A 21,871-nucleotide genomic window follows, 5' to 3' on the forward strand; every position below is an offset into this window, starting at 1 on the left:
ATATTCTGCTAAAATTCTTTCAAATCAATGATCAGAGATTATTTGTAAATAGTTTGTCCTTCCTATCAATTTTTAAAGCTAAATTGTTTGTCTTTTGATCCTGAAACATTGTTCTCTACAACCATTAATGAGGCATGGTGACCATAAGGCAAGCAAGCTGCAGAGTCTAAAAAAATGCTGTGATTTTGCTACATAGTGAAGATGATGGATGATAAAGAAAGCTGAGTGCCAAAGAATTGATGCTTTTGAACAGTGGTGTTGGAAAAGATTCTTGAGAGTCCCTTGGACTGCAAGGAGATCCAACCAGTCCATCTTTAAGGAGATCAGTCCTGGGTGTTAACTGGAAGGACTGGTGTTGAAGCTGAAACTCCAATACTTTGGCCACCTGATGCGAAGAGTTGACTCACTGGAAAAGACCCTGATGCTGGAAAAGATTGAGGGCAGGAGGAGAAGGGGATGACAGAGGATGAGATGGTTGGATGGCATCACTGACTCGATGGACATGAGTTTGGGTAAACTCTGGGAGTTGGTGACGAACAGGGAGGCCTGGCGTGCTGCAGTTCATGGGGTTGCAAAAAGTCAGATGCAACTGAGCAACTGAATTGAACTGAACTGAAGATGATGAGGAGATTGGAGAAACCACAATGACACAGTTGATCTTTATTTTGAATTACTATATGTTAGGGCTTGGCTAACAGTTTTACTTAAGCTCATTTTTAACAGCAGTTCCACAGTGAAATTTGATAATTCTGCCTCCCGTTTGGCAGATGAGGAAACTGAAATCTAGTTAGATCACCCAAGATCAATTCAGGCGTGAAGTGGTAGGTGGGGTGCAAACCTGAGTCCTCTGCCTTTGCAGCTTAGACTAGAAACTGTGGCAACACTGTATCTCCTTGTTACATGACGAAGTCCCCTCCTCTGGATGGTCCTCCTGAGTCCTGGGTCATGTATTTCCATCAGTCCTCAGGGTTCAGAGCTGATGGCAGCTTTTCTAAAAACTATCCTGAGATGACACATTTTAAAACTAGAAGGACCCCTTTTCCTTCTTATCCCAATAGATTATTGCCACTTTCTCTCTCTTCAAGTTCTGTGGAATGGACTTAGACAAAAAAAGTCACCTCACAACCTCTTATTTTCTTTCGTAAAAAATTGTATGATACACCCTGATATGAAAAGAAGAGCCCCTGTCACTTTCTTTGAGCCCCTTTGGAGAAAGTATAAGTAGCAATTGAACTTGATACTATTTCACTTTGTGGGAGGAAAGAACTTGGTTACCATTACTCAGTGATGAATCTAATGATAAAAATGTCAATTGAGCCAGGTCTATACTTTGTTAACATTTTTATTGCTACGTGCTCCCAATACAACAATCAGCATCAGTAGTGTACACTTTGATAAAAAGGAATTTTTAGCTTAGTAGAAAAGGAAGCTCAAAGATCAGAAGTATAATGAATATATACATCTTTATGAGAGGTGTATGTGTGTGACCAGCTTTCTTTGTAATCCCCTGTGGACTAGATGCATGCACACGCAAGCGAACTAGAGAGAATTTCATTCTGAAATTTTAGGGAAAAAAAAAAAAAGATTTCTGCTTGAGGCTCAGAGATTTCCAATCTGGAATTCACCTAATTCATTTGACCTTCAAAAGTCTTGCACCAAGTAGCAGCGATTCTTTAGAGGTATAGAGTCAATAGGTGAAGCTGTTATTTTTACCATGGTTAAAATGCAAAAAGTTTTTGCACATTTTCTGTGTTGAGAGGTTAACATATTTACATTTTAGATGGTTCAGAAACTGACTTCAAAATCATTATGCTGACAACATTTATCTTTCTTTTTCCTTTTAAGTGTAATTCATGAAATACTCATTTCTTTCACATACTTCTTTTCTGGTATTTCTAATTTACTATTTCGTTAAACAGCTAGCTGTCTGAGCCCATACAATTTTATGTTTCATTGAAGGGGAACAAGTTATCAACTTTGCATCAACTCCTCTAAAATTGCAAAAGGTTTGCACAACATCAATTTTGTTCAAATTTAGTTCTTTGATTTGGCTGCTTTATTTTGCTTAAATTTCTCCTCTATGTACAGAACAAAGCATGCAGCTCTAATTATGTCTCTCTAGTTTACCAAAATATGGCATTGGTATTAGAGTAAATATTTAGTACATAAAAATACTATCAAGAAAAAAAATCAAATTTTAATAAATATCTTCAGTTCTGAATTCTATATACAGATACTTTACATCTACTCCCTGGAATTTCTGGCTTCACTGTAAGTAAACTGATCACTGACATAAATTACTAGCACATTATTGCAGTCAGATGCATTGTGGTTGTGAGCATGTGAATATGAACCATGCGGAAAATAAATATCGCAACCATTGACAAATACTTTCTTGAACCTGCTTCTAGAGCCCTACAGCCCTGCTCTATTGAGTGTTAATCTAGTTTCATGATGCTTTTCTCAGCTACCAACATACAAATGATCTCAGAACATTTTTCATTATTATTACAGTACATTGAGTATACACATTTGTATATGTCAACAATGGGACGATTAAAAACAACACAAGAACAGAGGACAATCAATGGTGTCTATTGAAGCCCTGCTAAAAAGGTTTCTGTTTTGTCTTGCATGGGCTCATTTACTGGTCTCTGTTCCCTGTGACTACAAGTATGCTAAGACACTAATCTTATTCTTCTTTATTTAAAGGATGGAAGGTAATATCTGCAGCTTATCTATTCTTTTTCTCTAATTTAAGTGTCACATTGTTGATCAAACAAAACTACATAACACCACCCTTTGTATTGTCAGTAGCTGCAATTCTAACTTCTTTGTAATATTCTCCTTTGAAAATCAACTCATACAATGTCAAATAAGGCAATACTCAATGACAGGCACCTAGAACATCCAGAAATGTAACACAGTAAACAATCATTTGAGAACACATCTCTTAAAATAATACTGATTTCTGCAATATACAGTATTTACACAAACAGCTGCAAATTTGCTCATACAATATTTCTAATATAGATAAATAGGAATATAAGTCTAAGAATTCATTGCTTCAAAACTTTTTGTTAAAGTGTAAACCATTGGCATCTCTTTCTTCTTTTTACTGAATTTTTTTAAAATTAAAAAAGAAATCAGCTGATATGCACAATTGGTTCCAGTCCCTTTCCTGCTTTAGAAAATGACCCACACACCTAGCAACTTACTTTCCTCCGGTCAATAATCTTTGGTGCTTTCTTCCAATGAATTCTGGTAAATGAGTCAAGGCAGAACAAAAGGAGGACGAAAGCAACTAGAAAGTGAACCAGCACTTTTTTTTCTTCCACTCACAGAGAAAATGAGCTGACGATTTATGGAGAATTCCACTTTAAACAAGCTGTATGCACCATGGAGAGAGGCAGGTCCTCCAGATTTTTCACCGACGTTGAGCCTTATGGCTTCACTTGCTCATCTTTCCAATGTGGATGACCTTAGCGGACGTCTCTTGTCAATAAGCTTTTCATCTTTCTTTGAGGTTCTTGCTTGAGAAGAAGCACCTATGGAACCACTGGCTGCAAGGAAGCGGGCAGCAGCCAGTTGTGGAGATGAACTGAGGTGGCCACTCTTGGTGGGTGGGGAGGCGGGTCCTAGAGTTGCATTTTCTGCTGGCTGTGCTTGCCTCTGGGATAGGTTAGCACCATTGGATTTACTGTTTGACCTGAAAGCAGCAGGCTCATTTGGACCTGCTATGGAAGAGATTCTGCTCAAAGATTTCTTCTTTTCAGCAGGAGTCTCTGAATAGTATGGAACCAAAGATGTAGGCATCACTAGAGATCCGGGGAGGTCACTGGGGTTAAAGATAGCATCATCATGAGTTTCAGCAGCTTCTGAAAGGTACGGTGGTGGCAGGGTGCTACTGCGCTTGCTGCAGGACTCACAACATAACTTGTTATAACCTGGTATGGAGCAGTATCGTGCCAGCACCTCCATTTGACAGAATATGGACTTATCTCCCAAACATGGCTCATCTACAGAGATTCAAAGAAAAACAAAATAAGACATATGTCCAAACATAAATGGTGGACAATATGCATGGAGCTAGAGGGCATTATGCTAAGTGAAATAAGACAGACGGAAAAGGATATATATTGTATGAACTCACTTATATGTGGAATCTAAAAAAAAAACACAAAAAAACAGAATCATAGATTCAGAGAACAAAGGAGTGGTTGCTAAGGGAGGGGCAAAATAGGTAAAGGAGATTAAGAGGTACAAACCTCCAATTACAAAATAAATAAGCCATAGGGATGTCCCACGGAGCATAAGGAATATGGCCAGTCATATGGTGATAACTTTGTATGGGGACAGACTTATTGTGGTCCTCATTACATAATGAAATAATACTGTATGCCAACTATATTTCATTTTAAATATAAAATAAATATAGCTAAAAATAAATAAAAGGAGGAAAAGAATGAAAATCATTTATGAATATAAAAAGATTTAACTAAGATCTAACATTGATGGGTATTTTCCACATGAGCCTTTGAGTTAAAATATGAATATTAGAATAAATTTACTTAAAAAAGTTGTTCTCTCTGTGCAAAGCACTTGGATTGACCAGCACTTTCACATTCCCATCAAGAGTCTTCAGATTGAGGGTATTGTTTTCTTCTTAGGAATGTATTTCTGATTTTAGAAAATAGAATATTGGATTTATCATACTTTTAAGATACAGAGAGGCATCTGTTTTTTAAAATTTTATGATACTTCTGTCTTTATGATAGAGTACTCTTGCCTGGAAAATCCATGGACAGAGGAGCCTGGTAGGCTGCAGTCCATGGAGTCGCTAAGAGTCCGGCACGACGGAGCGACTTCACTTTCACTTTTCACTTTCATGCATTGGAGAAGGAAATGGCAACCCACTCCAGTGTTCTTGCCTGGAGAGTCCCAGGGACGGAGGAGCCTAATGGGCTGCCGTCTATGGGGTCATACAGAGTTGGATACGACTGAAGCGGCTTAGCAGCAGCAGCAGTCTCTATATTAAGTTTAAATTTAAAATAAAAAATACTAAAGATCTGTTGGAACATATTAAATCTTAAAACTATATTACTAAAAGAAAAATCAAGATACAATTTTGATTCAGAGGATATTCTCCAGAGTGAAGCAATGGTTTCATGTTTACCATTGAATGTTCTCAGGTTATTTGTTATTTGAAAGCACAAATCTGGGTAACATGTGCCAACTTTCTTATGAATAATACATGGTTAATTTTATCCAATTGACAGTACTTTAAAGAATACTAAGTACCACTTATAAAACACTTGGTAGGTGTGTTTGTACATACTATTTCCATTATTTTAAAATTTTATTAATCATAAGTTGTAAGAATTAGATTTCAAAAAATCCAAACGTTGAGTTCATAAAAAGTCTGTACTTCTTTTTAGCCATTCCAGGGCACATTCTATGCAGAGCCCATGTGCATAATCCAACACAGAATACTGATCTCATATCCAAATAATAAATGCAAAGAATTATAAATTGTGGCATTTATGTAATACAATCACAATGACAATGTAATGTTGGGTAATTCTACATTGCTAGGTAAGGAACTTGCTATATAACTTGCCAAAGAAATTGAATCCCTTTTCTAAAGTTTGAGGGGGGGGATCAAAAAAGGAGGGTCAGTTGGCAAGACCAATAAAGATTAAACCTTCTCACCTTTGTTAGAGTTAGAATGTCATGTCCACTTCCTAAACTCTAAGATGACTTGTCTTTGCCTGATATTTACACGCCTATGATATAGTATGATGCATTTGAATATCTCATACTAGGAAAGAATTAGGTTGTAATCCTAATTAGGTTGCAAATACCTGCAAATTAATGGGTTTTACATCAAGTATCAATTCCTTATTGTATCCAAATTATTTTTTCTATGCTTATGTCTTCCTATGCCTATAATATTTTCTTTTGGATTAAGGAAGAGAATCAAGCACATACCTGCTGACAATTGGGCATATTTGCAAAAATATGCAGCTCTACCAGTTGTTAAGATCAATAAAGCTTACTCACAAAGTGTTTACCCTTCTGACAGTAACACTTATATAAGAGTAAAATATTATGGTGACAGTAAATTTTACAGCTTCTGAGTAGGTAAATTTGTTATTCTGGCTTTGACTTGTGCTTTGAACTTTCAAATATACTTTCCAGAGAAAAATGATTAAGTATGTAAGTCCTTTGTCTCCCCCTCATGGTCATACTTGTTCATGCCACCCAACATTAGCAAAGGGAAATATGCAGAGAAATAATTCATAAGGTTACTTTGGAAGATTAGACAGGCAATGGGAGAAGAGGAAGGGAGAGAGAGACAGCCACGGAGAGTCAGAAGGAAGGGACACCGGGAGTTGGGAAAGAAAAAAGGCGGGGAAGACAAGAGATAGGGAAGAAATGGGAAGATGGAGAGACAGACAAGTAATGGCAGAGACAGAGGGGAGAAAAGGACAGAAAAAAGTGGAGGAGAAAGAAAGACACTTTTAGACACATGTGCCAGAAAGGGAAGGATGAGGGGTATCAGGGAGAAAAAGAGGGAAATGAAGAAAAAGAAGAGTCAGGAAGACACCGGGAGAGAGAGAAGAGGAAAGGGAGAGAGAGAGATGAGGAGGAGGCAGGGAGACTAGGAGAGAAAGAGTGAGTGAAAGAGGGAGAGAAGAAAAAGTGAGTGGAAAAAAACACGTGTGGTGCACACAGGACATGAGCAACCCACAAATAGCAGGTGACAGCAAATCAGAAACAGGGAGTGAGACCCACAGAGCAAATGAGAGGAGAGTGAAGTGGAGACACAAAATGAGACAGACAGCACACAGGCAGATGTAGAGAGAGTGACAGAAAAGGAAGAAGAGGGAGACAGAGTTATAGAAGCTGAAACCATCCAATATATGCTATTTATTACAACAGCAAATTGAATTATACAGACATCCCGGACTCATGACAGTCCCACTTTTGATTTATGGATTTCACAATGGCATGAAAGCCATATACATTCAGTAGAAACTGTACTTCAAATTTTGAATTTGGATCTTTTCTGGGTTAGTGATAAGTGGAATGGTCCTCTCGTGATGCAGGGCAGCAGCCGCAGCTCCCAGTCAGTCAGGTGATCACCAGGGCAAACAACTTTTAATCACACTGTACCCAGACAACTGTTCATAGGCTTTGGGTTAGATGATTTTGCCCAAGTGTAGGCTAACATAAGTGTTAAGAGCATGTTTAAGGCTAGGGTACAGTATTCAGTAAGTTGTGCACATGTGATGACATATGCATGCATGTTCAGTCATGTCTGACTCTTTGAGACCCTAGTCCACCAGGCTCCTCTGTCTATGGAATTTTCCAGGCAAGAAAACTGGAGTGGGTTGCCATTTCCTCCTTCAGGGAATCTTCCTCACCTAGGGATGGAATCTACATCTCTTGCATTGGCAGGCAGGTTCTTTATCACTGAGCCACTTTGGAAGCCCTGTTCTGTAAGTTAGTTGTATTAAATGCATTTTTGACTGAATGCATTTTCAACTCAGAAAGAGTTTATCAGGATATAACTCTCTTGTAAATTGAGGAAGATCTGAACTTTAAAATAAAGAAAAGAGACTCTGTTTTTTGCAATACTGAAGGAATAGGTCAAGTAAATTTTAGCCTAGGTACAAGGTGCCTATTTTGCAAGCACATTTGTTGAATATTTGGGCTTTCCTCATAGCTCAATTGGTAAAGAATCACCTGCAATGCAGGAGACCTGGGTTCAATCCCTGGGTTGGGAAGATCCCCTGGAGAAGGGAAAGGCTACTCATTCCAGTATTCTGGCCTGGAAAATTCCATGGACTGTATAGTCCAAGGGGTCGCAAAGAGACATGACTGAGTGACTTTCACTTTCATGGATATGGATGCATTTGGAAATGGCTTTGTGAATGACATTTATCATCTGCATGTCTCAACTGAATAATTTTAGTAAAACATTGCATAACATTCTGCATTATTATGCCTTTAAAAATAATGTGAGGTTATAAAGAAAATCAGAGAGAAAATAAGCAGCTTCTTCTAGAAACACAGATTGACAGAAACTTCATATGGGATGATAAGGCCCTCACCCCAGCATTACCGTCGACTGGGAACCATGGAGGCTGCAGTGGTGATGCTAACTAAATGGAGGGGATACTGCCTCAGACACCCATCTTAAAGAACTGTATTAGGCTAATATTTCAAATGTGTTTTCCTAAAGTTACTTTTCAATAAGTAAATGAAAATTCCAGAGCTTGTCCCCAGAGGAAATTCTCCTTTTTTGAGGCTCAAAAACATGGTCATAGTGTGAGTCTGATGCATGAAGCAGGGTACTCAAAGCCGATGCTCTGGGACAACCTAGAGCAATAGGGGAGGGGAGGGAGGTAGGGAGGAGTTTCAGCATGGGGGGACACATGTATACCTATGGCCGATTCTTGTTCGTGTATGGCAAAAGCCATCACAGTAAAGTAATTGTCCTCCAATTAAAATAAATGAATTAATTAAAAAATCAAAATAAAGAAAAAAGTTAACCATGGTCAGAGCAGAGAAATCAATCAGTGTCACACCTACCATTACAGGGAGGCAGCTGACAAGCTCGGACAGACTCAGGCTTCTCCCCGTCGCAGTGGTCACCGGCCCTGCAGAGGACCTGCCTCACCTCTGTTCCCTCACCGCAGGTCACTGAACACTACAGAAACAAAGGCTATGATTTGTAGACGTTTTACTCCACCAAGACTGCCTTCCTTCCTTTCCCCATGTGCACACTCAGGCACACACATGCACACACAAGCACACATGCATACACAGCTCTGGAGTTCTTTCTCTGCTGCGCAGTGTTACAGTGACTTTGGAGACAGAGAATCCTGTTTATAACCTGGCTCCATCCTTCACCAGCCTGGGAACATTGCTCTTTCTCTGAAAGCCTCACAGAATTGTTGGAGTAAATGAAGCAAAGGAAACAATGTATGTAAAGCAGATAAGTCTGGCACTTAGGAAGCATTTGATGCTGAAGAAGTCATTGTTACAGTGTTAACACTTTCTGCAGGTTCCTAAAACCAGTGGTGGAGTCCATTTTCAGGGAGTGGATCTCAGACTGAGCTTCCCCTTCTCTCACCTTCCTTACAGATGGCAAACTGACTCATGTGCTATGCTGGAACTATTATTACTCTATTCCCACATATTCATTTATTTAAGGAAGGGGCTAACTGCTCTAAAACTAAGCCCAGAAACAGCCGTGCTATTGATCTACGTAGGATCTGTAGAGGAAGAAGGCTTCTTCTCGGGCTCTGAAGAGAGTGAAAGGTGAGTTCTTCTAGTCCTGTGCAGATAACTTTCATTGGCTTGTTCCTTCCATCCTGGGTCTGTTCTCCACTTCCTCTTTCATTTTCTATCTGCTTTTTTGAGTCCCTGTCCTCCTAGCCACTCTTCTATGGCCCCATAATTCCTTATTTGGAATCTTTAGAAACATCAAAGATCTGTGGTTAATACACGGACCGAGACACTGATTCAGCCAAGCACCAAACAGACGTTATTCAGACAGGCACCAACTGGGCACTGGGGAAGCAAAGTACCTTTTTTTTTTTTTTTTTTTTTTTGAGAAATGGTTGGACTAGTGCTGAGCACAAGCTCAAAGACAGGAGTTATGATACACTGCCATGATCAGCAAGCCATTGGTAGGCTTCTGCTTTTGGAATGAAGAAGGACTGCAGAAAAGGCACCCCATGGTATTTTGGACCATGAAGCTGAGCCTTGATGGATGATGGGCAGATAGTCAGATAGACAGAAAGGGAAGGGCAAGCCAGCCAGAAGGCAGGAGGCACCAACCAGCTGGTCTTTGGAACAGTGAACAGTTTCCTCAGACTGGGACAAAGAGGTGGAATAAAGGAAGACAGATTAAGAAGAGTTATCGTGGGATTTATTTGTTTGTTGTTGGTGATCATTTTGCAATGTATACAAATACCAAATCATTAAGTTGTACACCTGAATCTAAGGTAATGTTGTATCAATTATACCTCAATTAAAACACACACACACACACACACACACACACACACACACAAAGCAATGCGGTGTCAAACAGGGCAGGACCCTGCATTCAAGGTTAGGGATTTGAAACACATCTAGGAGGGACAGTGCGGTTGACACTATTAGAAAATCAGTCACCTTTTAGACAACTTTGTATCCCAAAGCATCCAAATGTGGTTTGCCCCCATCAATGAATCTTATATGCAAACACTGTTTTAAAATATCAATTTTTTCTTAATATGCCCAGGTGCTTAGTGATTCCAAACAATGTGACAGTTTCTCCATTCACACAAAGCCCACCTGATACAGAAGTGAAATTAAAATATGTTTTCACATGCTTTCACACACATACTCCCCCCGGCCCCACAGAGTTCGCACACCCACCTCGTTCCAAGGCCCCGTTTTCCACTGGGCCGGGCAGGGCACTCTGTTGCAGGGCCGGCGGCTCTCGGGCCGGTCGCCCGCGCAGTACTTGCTGTGCACCGAGCGGTTGGTGCCGTCGTGGAGCGGCTGGAGGCAGCGCACCGTGCGCAGCTGGTAGCCGGAAGTGCCGCAGGTTTTGGTGCAGTGCTCCCACTCTTCCGCCGCCCAGCTGCCGGGGTGGGGGTGAGGGGTTAACATTGCCCATGGTAACCCCGGTGCACCGTGCGCCCCTTCTGCACCGTAAGCCTAGGTTTTCCTACTCTCTGGGTGAGGTACCGCCCAGGAGGCAACTTCAGAAATATGGATACATCAGTCTCAGAACTTTCTAACAAAAATAGATCTGACACTTCTGTTTTAGGCCCTGGTATCCTGTCTCCCCGGTGACTTTGAAACCACCTTCTCTCTTCCACAAGGATCATCTACAGAGGGCTTTGGAAACTCATCCTAAGGTTTTCCCCTCAGATTCAGGCATGTTTCAAAACTAGCCCCCACTGGTAAACAGGATGTGGTATACTGATTGCTGTTACTCATCAAAAAAAGAAGGAAATAATACCATATGCACTATCATGGATGGACCTGGAGATTATCATAGGAAGTGAAGTCAGTCAGAAAAAGACAAATATCATGTGATATCACTTATATGTGGAATCTAAAAATATGATACCAATGAACTTATTTTGCCTCAGGGTGTTAAATATCTCATAGGAAATATAAAAAGGATCCATCTGGTCCCTGCCATGACAAACTGATTTGACTGCTGCTGCTTTTTCATTACTTCATGCTTTACTCATGTTTTAATATTCTGAGATTTCTGTTCCATCTCTATGGTTGTTGCTGTGAAGGCTACCTGACATATCCATTATGTTTGAAAAATTCTGTTCTTCATATAGGCCCTTTTTGACCTGATAAAAGTTGTGTGCCTGAGCAGAAACCGCTTCCATGAATATACCTGATAGAAACATTTCCAAGCAGATATTTTAAAAAAGATTTCCTCGGGGACATTCCCAAATTACACATCCAAATTCAATGTCAGTGTCCCAGCACTCTCCAAATTAGCTATGGATACACTATTACAGACAGTTCTTCATTACATATATCCCAAAGGGTTGTCACCATTGATTACCTCCAGTTAATCAGTCTGTCAGAATGTAATGGAAGCATACTATTTGTCCTTTCCAAAGTTACTTTCTCTCTGCATTTTTAAAAATTTCTGTATATACGGAGCTTGTTGTTGTTGCCGTTTAGTCACTAAGTCAGGTCTGACTGTTTCATCACCTCATGGACTGTAGTCCACCAGGTTCCTTTGCCCATGAGATTTCCCAAGCAGGAATATTGGAGTGGGTTGCCAGTTTTTTTCTCCAACCTAGGTATCGTGACTCCTGCATTGGCAGGCAGATTCTTTACCACTGAGCCGCCTGGGAAGCCCATATATGCAGCACCAAAATATAAGCAAGTTAAAACCTTGGCCGTTTTTGCTCTTCAGAGTTTAAGATTGCCCTTGTTTGTCAACTGACAGTAAGAATGAATGGTGGCAACTGAGAAAGTTTACTCAGTTTTGAAGACTTCAATAGTGACTCTCATTTGAAGATAGGTATTACATGAGAGGTATATACTTCATAGTCACAGGTACTTTTGGCCACCAGGGAAACCTGGACATATGGTAATTAACTCAGCAGACCCAAGAAGGATAAAGTCAAGTTCCTGGTGGCTCAGATAGTAAGGAATCCACCCGCAATGTGGGAAACCTGGGTTCGATCCCTGGGTTGGGAAAATCCCCTGGAGGAGGGCATGACAACCCACTCCAGTATTCTTGCCTGGAGAATCCTCATGGACAGAGGAGCCTGGCAGGTTACAGTCCATCGGGTCACAAAGAATCAGACATGACTGAGTGACTAAGCACAGCACACACATACAAACAAATCTATATACAAAACAGAAACAGGTTCACAGACATAGAAAACAAACTTATGGTTACCAAAGGGGAAAGGGAGGTGAGGAGGAATAAATTAAGAGTACGGGATTAAGAGATACAAACTACTATACCTAAAATAGAGAAGCAAAAAGGATTTACTGTGTAGTACAGGGAACTGCAAGGAGATCCAACCAGTCCATTCTGAAGGAGATCAGCCCTGGGATTTCTTTGGAAGGAATGATGTTAAAGCTGAAACTCCAGTACTTTGGCCACCTCATGCGAAGAGTTGACTCATTGGAAAAGACTCTGATGCTGGGAGGGATTGGAGGCAGGTGGAGAAGGGGACGACAGAGGATGAGATGGCTGGATGCCATCACTGACTCAATGAACGTGAGTCTGAGTGAACTCTGGGAGTTGGTGATGGACAGGGAGGCCTGGCGTGCTGTGATTCATGGGGTCGCAAAGAGTAGGACACGACTGAGAGACTGAACTGACTGAACTGACTGACAGGGAACTATATTCAACATCTTGTAATAGCCTATAAAGTCAGGTAATCTGAAAAAAAAGGAATCATTTCTTGCACACCTGAAATTAACACAATATTGTAAATCAACTATACTTCAATAAAGAAGAGAGGCAGAAGTAAAAGCGAGAAGCAGAAATATGGTTTAAAAACACGGGACTAAAGGTTTGTATAATTCCTATGAAATGATCTGATCACTGTAAGCAGGTACACGTATTAGCTTTGACTAAAAATTAAAACTAAAAAGAGCTAATGACATTTAAATCCCTTTCATTTTTTTCCTTGATATATAAGGATAGGTCAAATAAATGCTTACAGTGGATGTGTGCACTCCTGAATATTGCACATTCTTCTAATAGGTTTTGGCTTTTTGTTGACCTCACAGAAGCTGCGATGAACCATTTTGTTATCACTTTTCCTACGGCATCCGTATTTAGTGTACTGGAAACCTGAGGAGGCAAATATATGTTTGATTTAATCATTTATTCATTCTGTCACCTGTTTGACCATTTATTCATTCATTTCATTCGTCAAGTATTTATTGAGCCAGGCACTGTTCTAGGTGGTCTAGTTCCAGAAGCAAATTAAATAATGAAATAAAAATCAACAAAAATCCTTTAATAAGTATTAAATAGCAACTGCATGCTTGTTAATGAACTAGATCCTGAAATACAGTCTAGTAAGATAGTCAGATAGGAAAACTATGTCATACCTAGTGACATAGGCTTCTACAAAGCTATGTCAATAATTGACTGTAGAGGGCGGCAAAGGAACACAGAGGGGACGTTCTCTACCTTAGCTGGAGGAGAGACAGAGAATGTTTAGGAGATCAGCACTTCCCTGGGCAGAATCCTCAAGTTCAGACAGCACCAGTAAAGGGCATGGACTTCACTGGTGGCTCAGTGGTAAAGAACCTGCTTGCCCCTGTAGAAGACATGAGTTCGATCCCTAGGTCAGGAAGATTGCCTGGAGTAGTAAATGGCAACCCTCTCCAGTATCTGTGTCTGGGTCCCAAAAGAGTTGGACATGACTTAGAGACTGAACAACAACAAAGAGAATGAAGCAGAATAATATTCCAAGCAAATGAAATGACATAGAAAACTGCAGGGCTCTTTGAATGGCTGAAGTATGGGATCTGATCTTAAAAGACCTGTGGGCCAGACAAATGTTTAGATTTTATCCAGGGAGTTATTGAGGGTCTCCCCAGGCACCAACTTGGACGTTGAAAAAAACATATATATATATATATATATATGTATATAATTTTAATTTTGGAAAATTTCAAATCTAAAAAACTGTAAGGAAAGCACAATGAATATGCCTTACACCTAGATTAACCTTTTGTTACCATGTCAGCATATTTGATATACATATTTTTACATCATATATATTAATTATAACATATAATAAACAAATTATATCAGTAAAGAATCTGCTTGCAATGCAGGAGACCCGGATTCGATTCCTGGGTTGGGAAGATCCTCTGGAGAAAGAAACGGCAGCCCACTTCAATATTCTTGCCTGGAGAATCCCATGGACAGAGGAGCCTGGCAGGCTATAGTCCATGGGATCCCAAGAGTCAGACACGACTTAGCAACTAAACCAGTACCACATATACGTTTACATATAAAATGTTGCTGAACCTTTTGAGAGTAAGTTGCTAACATTCTGATTCTTCACTTCCAAATACCTCATCATATAGCTCATAACAAGCACATTTCCCCACACAACCACAATATACTCTTAAAATCAGAATATTTAACCCAAATATAATACTATTATATAAAGATGATATTCAAAATTTATCAATTGCCCTATAATGTACTCTATAAAAATGTTTCTCCAATCAAAGATCATGCACTGCATTTAGTAGTCATGGAATTAATCAGGAATAGTTTTAATCTCTTTCTGTCTTTTAATATTTTTGAGATGATAAGCCAGTTGTTTTGTAAAATGTCCCACAGTCTGGGTTTATCTGTCTCGTAATGGTTCAATTCAGGTTTTCACTTTGGTCAAGAATATTACATAAATTATGTTTTGTCTTCAGGGTAACATATTGAGAGAATGAAGGATCTGAATCAGGGAATATAATTCTACTCATTCATTCATTCATTTATTCATGCATTCAAGAAATTACCTAGAAATGAAGAGAAGAAAATCAAATTTAGTTGGCTAGTTAGGAAACTTCTGCAATAATCTTCCCTTTCAAAGTCGAGAAGGAAGCCTGATGAGGGAGGAATAGATCTAGTAGATATTAAAAAGGTGTATCTGAAAGTCTTGTGACCAAGTAGATGTTGACGATGCAGTGGTGGTTGGTGGTGGTTTAGTCACTAAGTCGTATCCAACTCTTGTGACTCCAAGGACTATAACCCCCCAGGCTCCTTTTTCCATAGGACTTTCCAGTCAAGAATACTGGAGTAGATTGCCATTTCCTTTTCCAGGGGATCTTCCTGACCCAGGGATCAAACCTGGGTCTCCTGTACTGCAGGCAGATGCAGTAGATTCAAATTAAATAATCATTTTTGTGGTAGATAAGAGTATCATTTTTATTTTATTTAGTTTTTGGCCACACCTGTGGCACACAGTATCTTAGTTCCTTGACCAGGGACTGAATCTGTGCCCTCTGCAGTAGAAGTGCAGTCTTAGCCACTGAACCACTAAGGAAGTACATAAAGTGTCATTTTAAATAATTATCTAAAAACATTTTATGTCCTTTCTAGAGAAAAACCTTTAAAAATACACCTTTGAATTTAAAAGTATACATATTTACCCAGGCATTCCCTACTATGAATAATTTCTTGTTTTCAACTATTAAGTGTTACTATTATGAGAGAATTCTGTGTAGGCTAGCTCCATTGTGGAGCACTTGTTGTTCCAAACTAGAGGAATGGATAATGGGAGAGGCTGAGAAACTTTGAGATGAGCTTAATGGACCTACTCCAGAAAGAGAGCAGAAAGGTAGCAGAATGCAGTACAAACAGGCACGAAGAAGCCAGGCTACCTACCTGGGTTTGTACTGATCTTCCCTGTGCGTCGGTTTCCCCATCAGTATGACAGAGGTTAAAATAGTACCAACCTCTTAGAGCCCTTCATCATTAAAGTATAAAACACTTAAAGCAGTATCTGGTACACAGTGCAATTAAGAGCTCTTTCATTATTAATGCTGAAAAGATATGCGTAGGTATGGAAAGTAAAAGTGGAGGAGAAGGAAGGTAAGAACAAAAGACACTGAGGTTTGGGAGAGTTAGGAAAGAATAAAGTGACTAAGGGTACCACTGCATGGATATAAGACAAGGGGAAAAGGCCAAGGAATTTTAAGATGGTCTACTATATATGAATGGATTCCTATCATTTGTAGATCCTGAGATTTCAGTCAAAATGCTTTAAGTTCTGGTTATGTCTGGTGTTTCTCAGGTTGTATCCTCAGTTAGACACAATCCTTAAAGCAGAAGGAAGAAGATTGGCTTTTATATGAATTACATTTTAGTATAATAAATGTGTTCAATTTGTTACCTCCACCACAGGGTTTGGAACACTGAGACCAGCTCTTCAATGCCCACTCAAAAGTATCTAATTCTTCCTGGATGACGTTGTTGCTGTTGATTGTAGGTGCAGAGTCCTCATGGATGATGTACTTATATGTCAGGCTAGAGCGGGTATCATTCTCCTGAGGTATAATCTAATGTATACATGAAATAGATATGTAAATCGCCTGAGTTTTAATTTGAATGAAAAATTACAAATATTTCAGAATACGTATCTTATTAAAACTGGAAGACTTTCAAGTAGTTTCTAAAAATAGAGTGTTTTTTTCTTTCTATCACTAAAGTACAGGTATGTCTTGATTAAGATAAAAATGCAAATACATAAAGTATCTTGACATTAAAAAGTTTAAAAAAATACAATAAAATTCCATTTTATTTTAAAATTTAAAATTCAGTTCCTCAAGTTACATAACTCCTGAGTGCACTTAATTGTTACTCTTTACAGTAGACTTTTGTTATGGTGATAAAGATAATAATGTTCCATCCAGAAAATATAGACATCATGAAAAAATATAAAGAAAATAAAAATCATCCATAATGCCACTAAACCAGAGAAAACTAAAGTCACTTTTATTATTTTGGGATAGAACCTCAAGATATTTGCATATGTGTGTGTGTGTGTGAGTGTGTGTGTATATGTATACATACATACTTTTCTGGTCTTGCTTATTTCACTTGACATGTCACACATTTCCCAAGACAGTAAATATTCTTTGAAAATATAAATATTTTCAAATATATATATATTCATATAAATATAAAATATTTTCTAAATGCCAGCATAGTGTTTACTCATAGTGCATGTGTGCATGTTCGGTCACTCAGTTGTGTCCAACTCTTTGCAGCCCCATGGACTGCAAAAGCTCCTCTGTAGAGCCTTTTTGTAGACTGCCAGGCTCCTCTGTCCACGGGATTCTCCAGCAAGAATACTGGAGTGGGTAATCATTTCCTATTCCAGGGGATCTTCCTGACTCACGGGTCTAACCCAGGTCTCCAGCATCCCCTACATTGGCAGGTGGATTCTTAACCACTGTTCCACCTGGGCAGCCCATTTAATCCTAGTGTACCTTATTTAATCAGAAAAATTAATATCTATATTTTGATTAAAATTTATCCCCACTTTTGTGATAATTTCTGATTTTCCTTAATGTGGTAAAGGGTACAAACACATTTTTATAGTTCTCAGACCATTGGATGGCCCTTCAGAATAGTTAAAACAATTATTATTTTCATAATGAGAGTATATGAAGGTGCTCCCATTCAGCACGGCATATTAAATCATTTCCTCTTTGTTAACTGAATGGGCAAAAGATTGTTGTTTTAATTGCTATTTATTTGATAAATAGTAAAGATTAATTTTCCTAAGTTTATCGGTCACTTGTATTTTGTCCACCATGCACTGCGTGTTCATGTCAGATCCTCTTTATTTTATTGTTATACATATTCTTTTTTTCATGTAATCCAAGCAATAGAAATATTAATCCTTTTATAATAAACTTTGCAAGCATATTCTCAGCTTTTTATGTTATCTTTTCTAGCAAAGCACTCTTTTTTATAAATAGTTTTTATTGACTTTCATGTAGTTTTTACAGGATTGTATCAATTATACATGGCTCCCTGGGGTCACTCTAATATTATTGGCGAAGCCCTGCAAGAAGGCTCCGAGGCCAGACACCTGTGCTGCTGGAGAAGAATGCAATGTAATTACATATGAGTAAAATAGAGCTTCTGATCACCAACTAATTAAACTTATAATAATCTAAATAAAATTTGATTGATATGTATTTTCCTATAAAATTATCTAACCTATGGAACAGAATGAGAGTCCAGAAATAAGCCCACATAAATTTGGGTAATTAACTTTTGACATAGATGAAAAGGGAACTTAATGCAGAATGGACATTGCTTCAACAAATGGTGCTGGACACTGCAGTGGCTTTAAAAATGTGTGTGCAGGTCCTTTGACACTTTCTCTCTCTCAAGAAGTGGAGCTTAATTCTTCTCTCCTTCAGTGGATCCTGGACCAGTGGCTTGCTTCTAGCAAATAGCAGCAGATGTGAAAGGATATCATTTCTAAGGTTAGGTTAAAAAGATTGACTTCTGTCTTGGTTGCATTCTCACTTTCTGGATCATTTGAATCACTCACTTTGGGAAGACAACTGTCATGTGATAAGGACACTTTAGCATCCTATTTAAGCATCCACGTGAAGAAGCCTGGGAGCAGTCTTCCAAGGGCTTTCAACTCTCATGTGACTGAACCAGGAACTGAGAAGATTCTCTCCAGTGGAGCCCTGAGGTGACTGTAGCCTCAGCTGAGAGCATCCTCATGAGATACCCTGAGCCAGAACTAGTCATGGAAGCTATTCCCAGATTCCTGACCCAGAGAAACTATGAGATAATAATGTTGCTTGTGTTCAGCCACCAAGTTTGGGGTGATCTGTTATGTAAGAATAGATAATGTATGGATATCCATGTGCAAAACTAAGACCCTAACGTAGACAAAGTGTGTATAAAATTAGCTTAAATGGTTAATAAAATTTAAATGGTTAAATGTAAAACTATAAAAGTTACAATAAAAAGAAGAAAAAGAATTTTGATCCTGGATCAGGAAAAGAAAAAAAAAACAACCTTATATAATAAGAAAGTCTTGATCCATAAAAGGAAAAATTAATAAACTGGACTTCAATAAAGTTAAAATATTTTTATTTATGAAAACACTACTAAGAGAAGGAAAAGAAACTACATATTAGAAGAGAATATCTGAAAAATCACATTTCATAGAGGATTTATATATTGAGTATATATAAAAACTCTGAAGTTAAAAAGAAAAAAGCAACCTACTTTAACAATGGACAAAAGATCTGAATAGACACTTTATCAAAGAGAAATAATTTTCAAATGAAAAAATATTTGAAATTTAGTGAGATGATTTATTTTAGATTGGTATAATATTTTTATAGGGAATCCAATAAATATTGGTTTGGTATACAGAATCTAACAATATTTTTCAAGTCAAAATGATCATTTCTGCTTTCATTCATGAGGAAGTAATAGAGTTGCCTTCCTGATATTAAAAATAATAAAACTGGATACAATATTTGAGGGAATTTTTTTCTTGCAATGAATAACATGGCAAAGGATAATGATCTCCATGAGGAGAATAACACGTTAAGTACTGGCTTCTGGACAGGGCCAGGTCTGGACCCTGCTATGGACAGCAGGAACCCCAGACAAGTCAGTGTCTCACTGAGCTGAGGAGGAGGGGGAAGTTTGGGACTTTCAGAGACATGGGCGCTAAAGAAAAGAGGGCTTCAGAGAGGGGGGTCCAGAAAGCTGCATGGGTTTTCTACACAGAGGACTGGTCTGTGCATGCTCAGGCCAAGAAACCATGCTGTCTACCAATGAGTGGCTGCCATGGGGCTGGAAGCAGGACAGAAGTACCTCAGCACAGGCAGGGATGAGGGCCCTAGGTGCTCTCATGGCCTCCCTAACACTTCAGGTATGCAGTTAAGGCACCAGAAAGTCAAGACATAAGAATAAGAACAAAATTAAAACAGATCAACCCTCAGATAGGAAAACCAAGCCTCCAAGGATCAGTGGAAACTGACAATAAATTAACTGCCAGACAGAGTAAAACCCAATGCTTTTAAGGAAGGCAAGGTATACTAAATGCTTGACAACTTAACATCTTTAATGCTCAGTGTACAATAAAAAAACATATAGGAAGTATGAAAATGTGAACTATAATCAAGAAAAAAAAAGAGCCCACAAAATCAGGCAATATGAAGTTTCAGGACTTAGAGGAAAAGTTGGACATAATAAGTGAAAATATATGGACATCTCAGCAGAAAAATGGAAATTATAAGAAAAAAAAAAGGAAATTCTAGAAAACAAAATACACTATCTGACATGAAAACTTTACTGTATGGGCTCAGTGGCAGACTGGAGACCACATAAAACAGTCAATGAATTTGAACACAGTTCAATAGAACTTATCCAATTTGAAGGACAGAGAAAAGACAGCGATTACAAAAGGATGAACAAAGTTCACAAGTCTCGTGAACCAACTTCAACTGGTTTAACATACATGTAAATGAATCCCAGGAATAGAAAGAGAGAGATGGGGAAAAATAAACTTGAAGACATGTGGAAAATTTACCTCAATTTAGTGAACAACATCAATCTATAGAGCCAAGATACTTGGTGACCCCCAAGCAAGATAAACACAAAGAACATCACAAACTAAGCATGCCACAGTCAAACTACAAACCATCCAAGACAAAAAGATAAGGAGAAAATTGTAAAATGCAGCCAGAGAATATTGACACACTAAACGCACAGCAGCAACCTAAATGAAGCTTACTTCTCATCATAAACAATGGATTCGAGAAGACAAATGTTATATAACTGAGTCAATGATGGCTCCTGTATATTGGCCCCTACGTCGTTTATTCATATACAGCAAGTTCAGACCGATTAGCTCAAAAGTCCATTGGCACCAAACTTGGATTTTCACATAGCCAATTGTTTCAAATGTAGCCCAAACAAGTAGATCTCTAACCATCTAGAAGAGAAGGGGGAGACAGGATGAGATGGTTGGATGGCTTCATTGACTCAATGGACATGAGTTTGAGCAAACTCCAGGAGACAGTGAAGGACAGGGAAACCTGGTTTTCTGCAGTCCATGGGGTTACAAAGAGTCAGACACGACTGAGCAACTGAAGAACAGAGCCTGTTTACTTTGCATACCTTTATGAAACTGGACCCCAAATCCACTAATTATAAATAAGACTTTATGGTTATCAGGATCCTAAGCTTTTGCTGCTGCCTGTTGAAGCTCTCTAACCCAGAGTTTCCCTGCTGTGCTGCTGGGCAACGTCACCTGGACACATAACCCCCTCTCGAGTTTCCCTTCCCCCAAAAGTTCCTTTGCCCTTGTCTTCTTCCTAAAGGTGGCCTCACATGCAAACCTGCTAAGGCATCACCTGAACAATATGTTTGGGTGCCACCTCATGGTCATATCTATTTCCTAGATGAGACCCCAAATTCCTGGACCTCTCTACAATGATAGAAAAACATCTTTAAAGTGCTGAGAAAAAAACAAACAAGTTAGCCACTTCCAATTTTATATCCAGTGAAGATATCCTTTAAGAATGAGAGTGAAATAAAGACTTTTTCAGAGAATTGAAAGCAGAGAGAGCAACTTGCTAGCATGCATACCCCTAGCACAAGAAATGTTAAAGGAAGTTCATTATATCAAAGGTAAAGGGTGCTAAATGGAAAATCAGATTTACCAGGAAAAATGAAGAGCATCAACAATGCTAAATATGTGAGTAAATATAAAAATCTATTTTTTCTTTTCTTGTCTTTAAAAGATAACTGATTACCAAAATCAAAGATAATAATACTGTA

General features: G+C 38.8%; 1 protein-coding gene across 2 annotated transcripts in view; it reads right to left on the minus strand.

Moving 5' to 3' along the window:
• Positions 1-1,053: 1,053 nt before the first annotated feature.
• ADAMTS3 (ADAM metallopeptidase with thrombospondin type 1 motif 3) overlaps positions 1,054-21,871 on the minus strand; it is a 279,473-nt gene continuing 258,655 nt past the window's right edge. The window contains exons 17-21 of one of the 2 annotated variants that reach the window (XM_070372501.1): positions 16,428-16,593; positions 13,231-13,363; positions 10,441-10,648; positions 8,602-8,719; positions 1,054-4,019 (exon numbers count right to left, since the gene is read on the minus strand). In XM_070372501.1, coding sequence (XP_070228602.1) covers positions 3,460-4,019; positions 8,602-8,719; positions 10,441-10,648; positions 13,231-13,363; positions 16,428-16,593 — 1,185 coding nt within the window. In that variant the 3' untranslated portion in view covers positions 1,054-3,459. The remainder of the gene's footprint in view (positions 4,020-8,601; positions 8,720-10,440; positions 10,649-13,230; positions 13,364-16,427; positions 16,594-21,871) is intronic. The other variant, XM_005897060.2, reaches the window with a different exon arrangement.

The sequence above is a fragment of the Bos mutus genome, chromosome 6 (genome assembly GCF_027580195.1).
Source record: "Bos mutus isolate GX-2022 chromosome 6, NWIPB_WYAK_1.1, whole genome shotgun sequence".
Classification (NCBI taxonomy): domain Eukaryota; kingdom Metazoa; phylum Chordata; class Mammalia; order Artiodactyla; family Bovidae; genus Bos; species Bos mutus.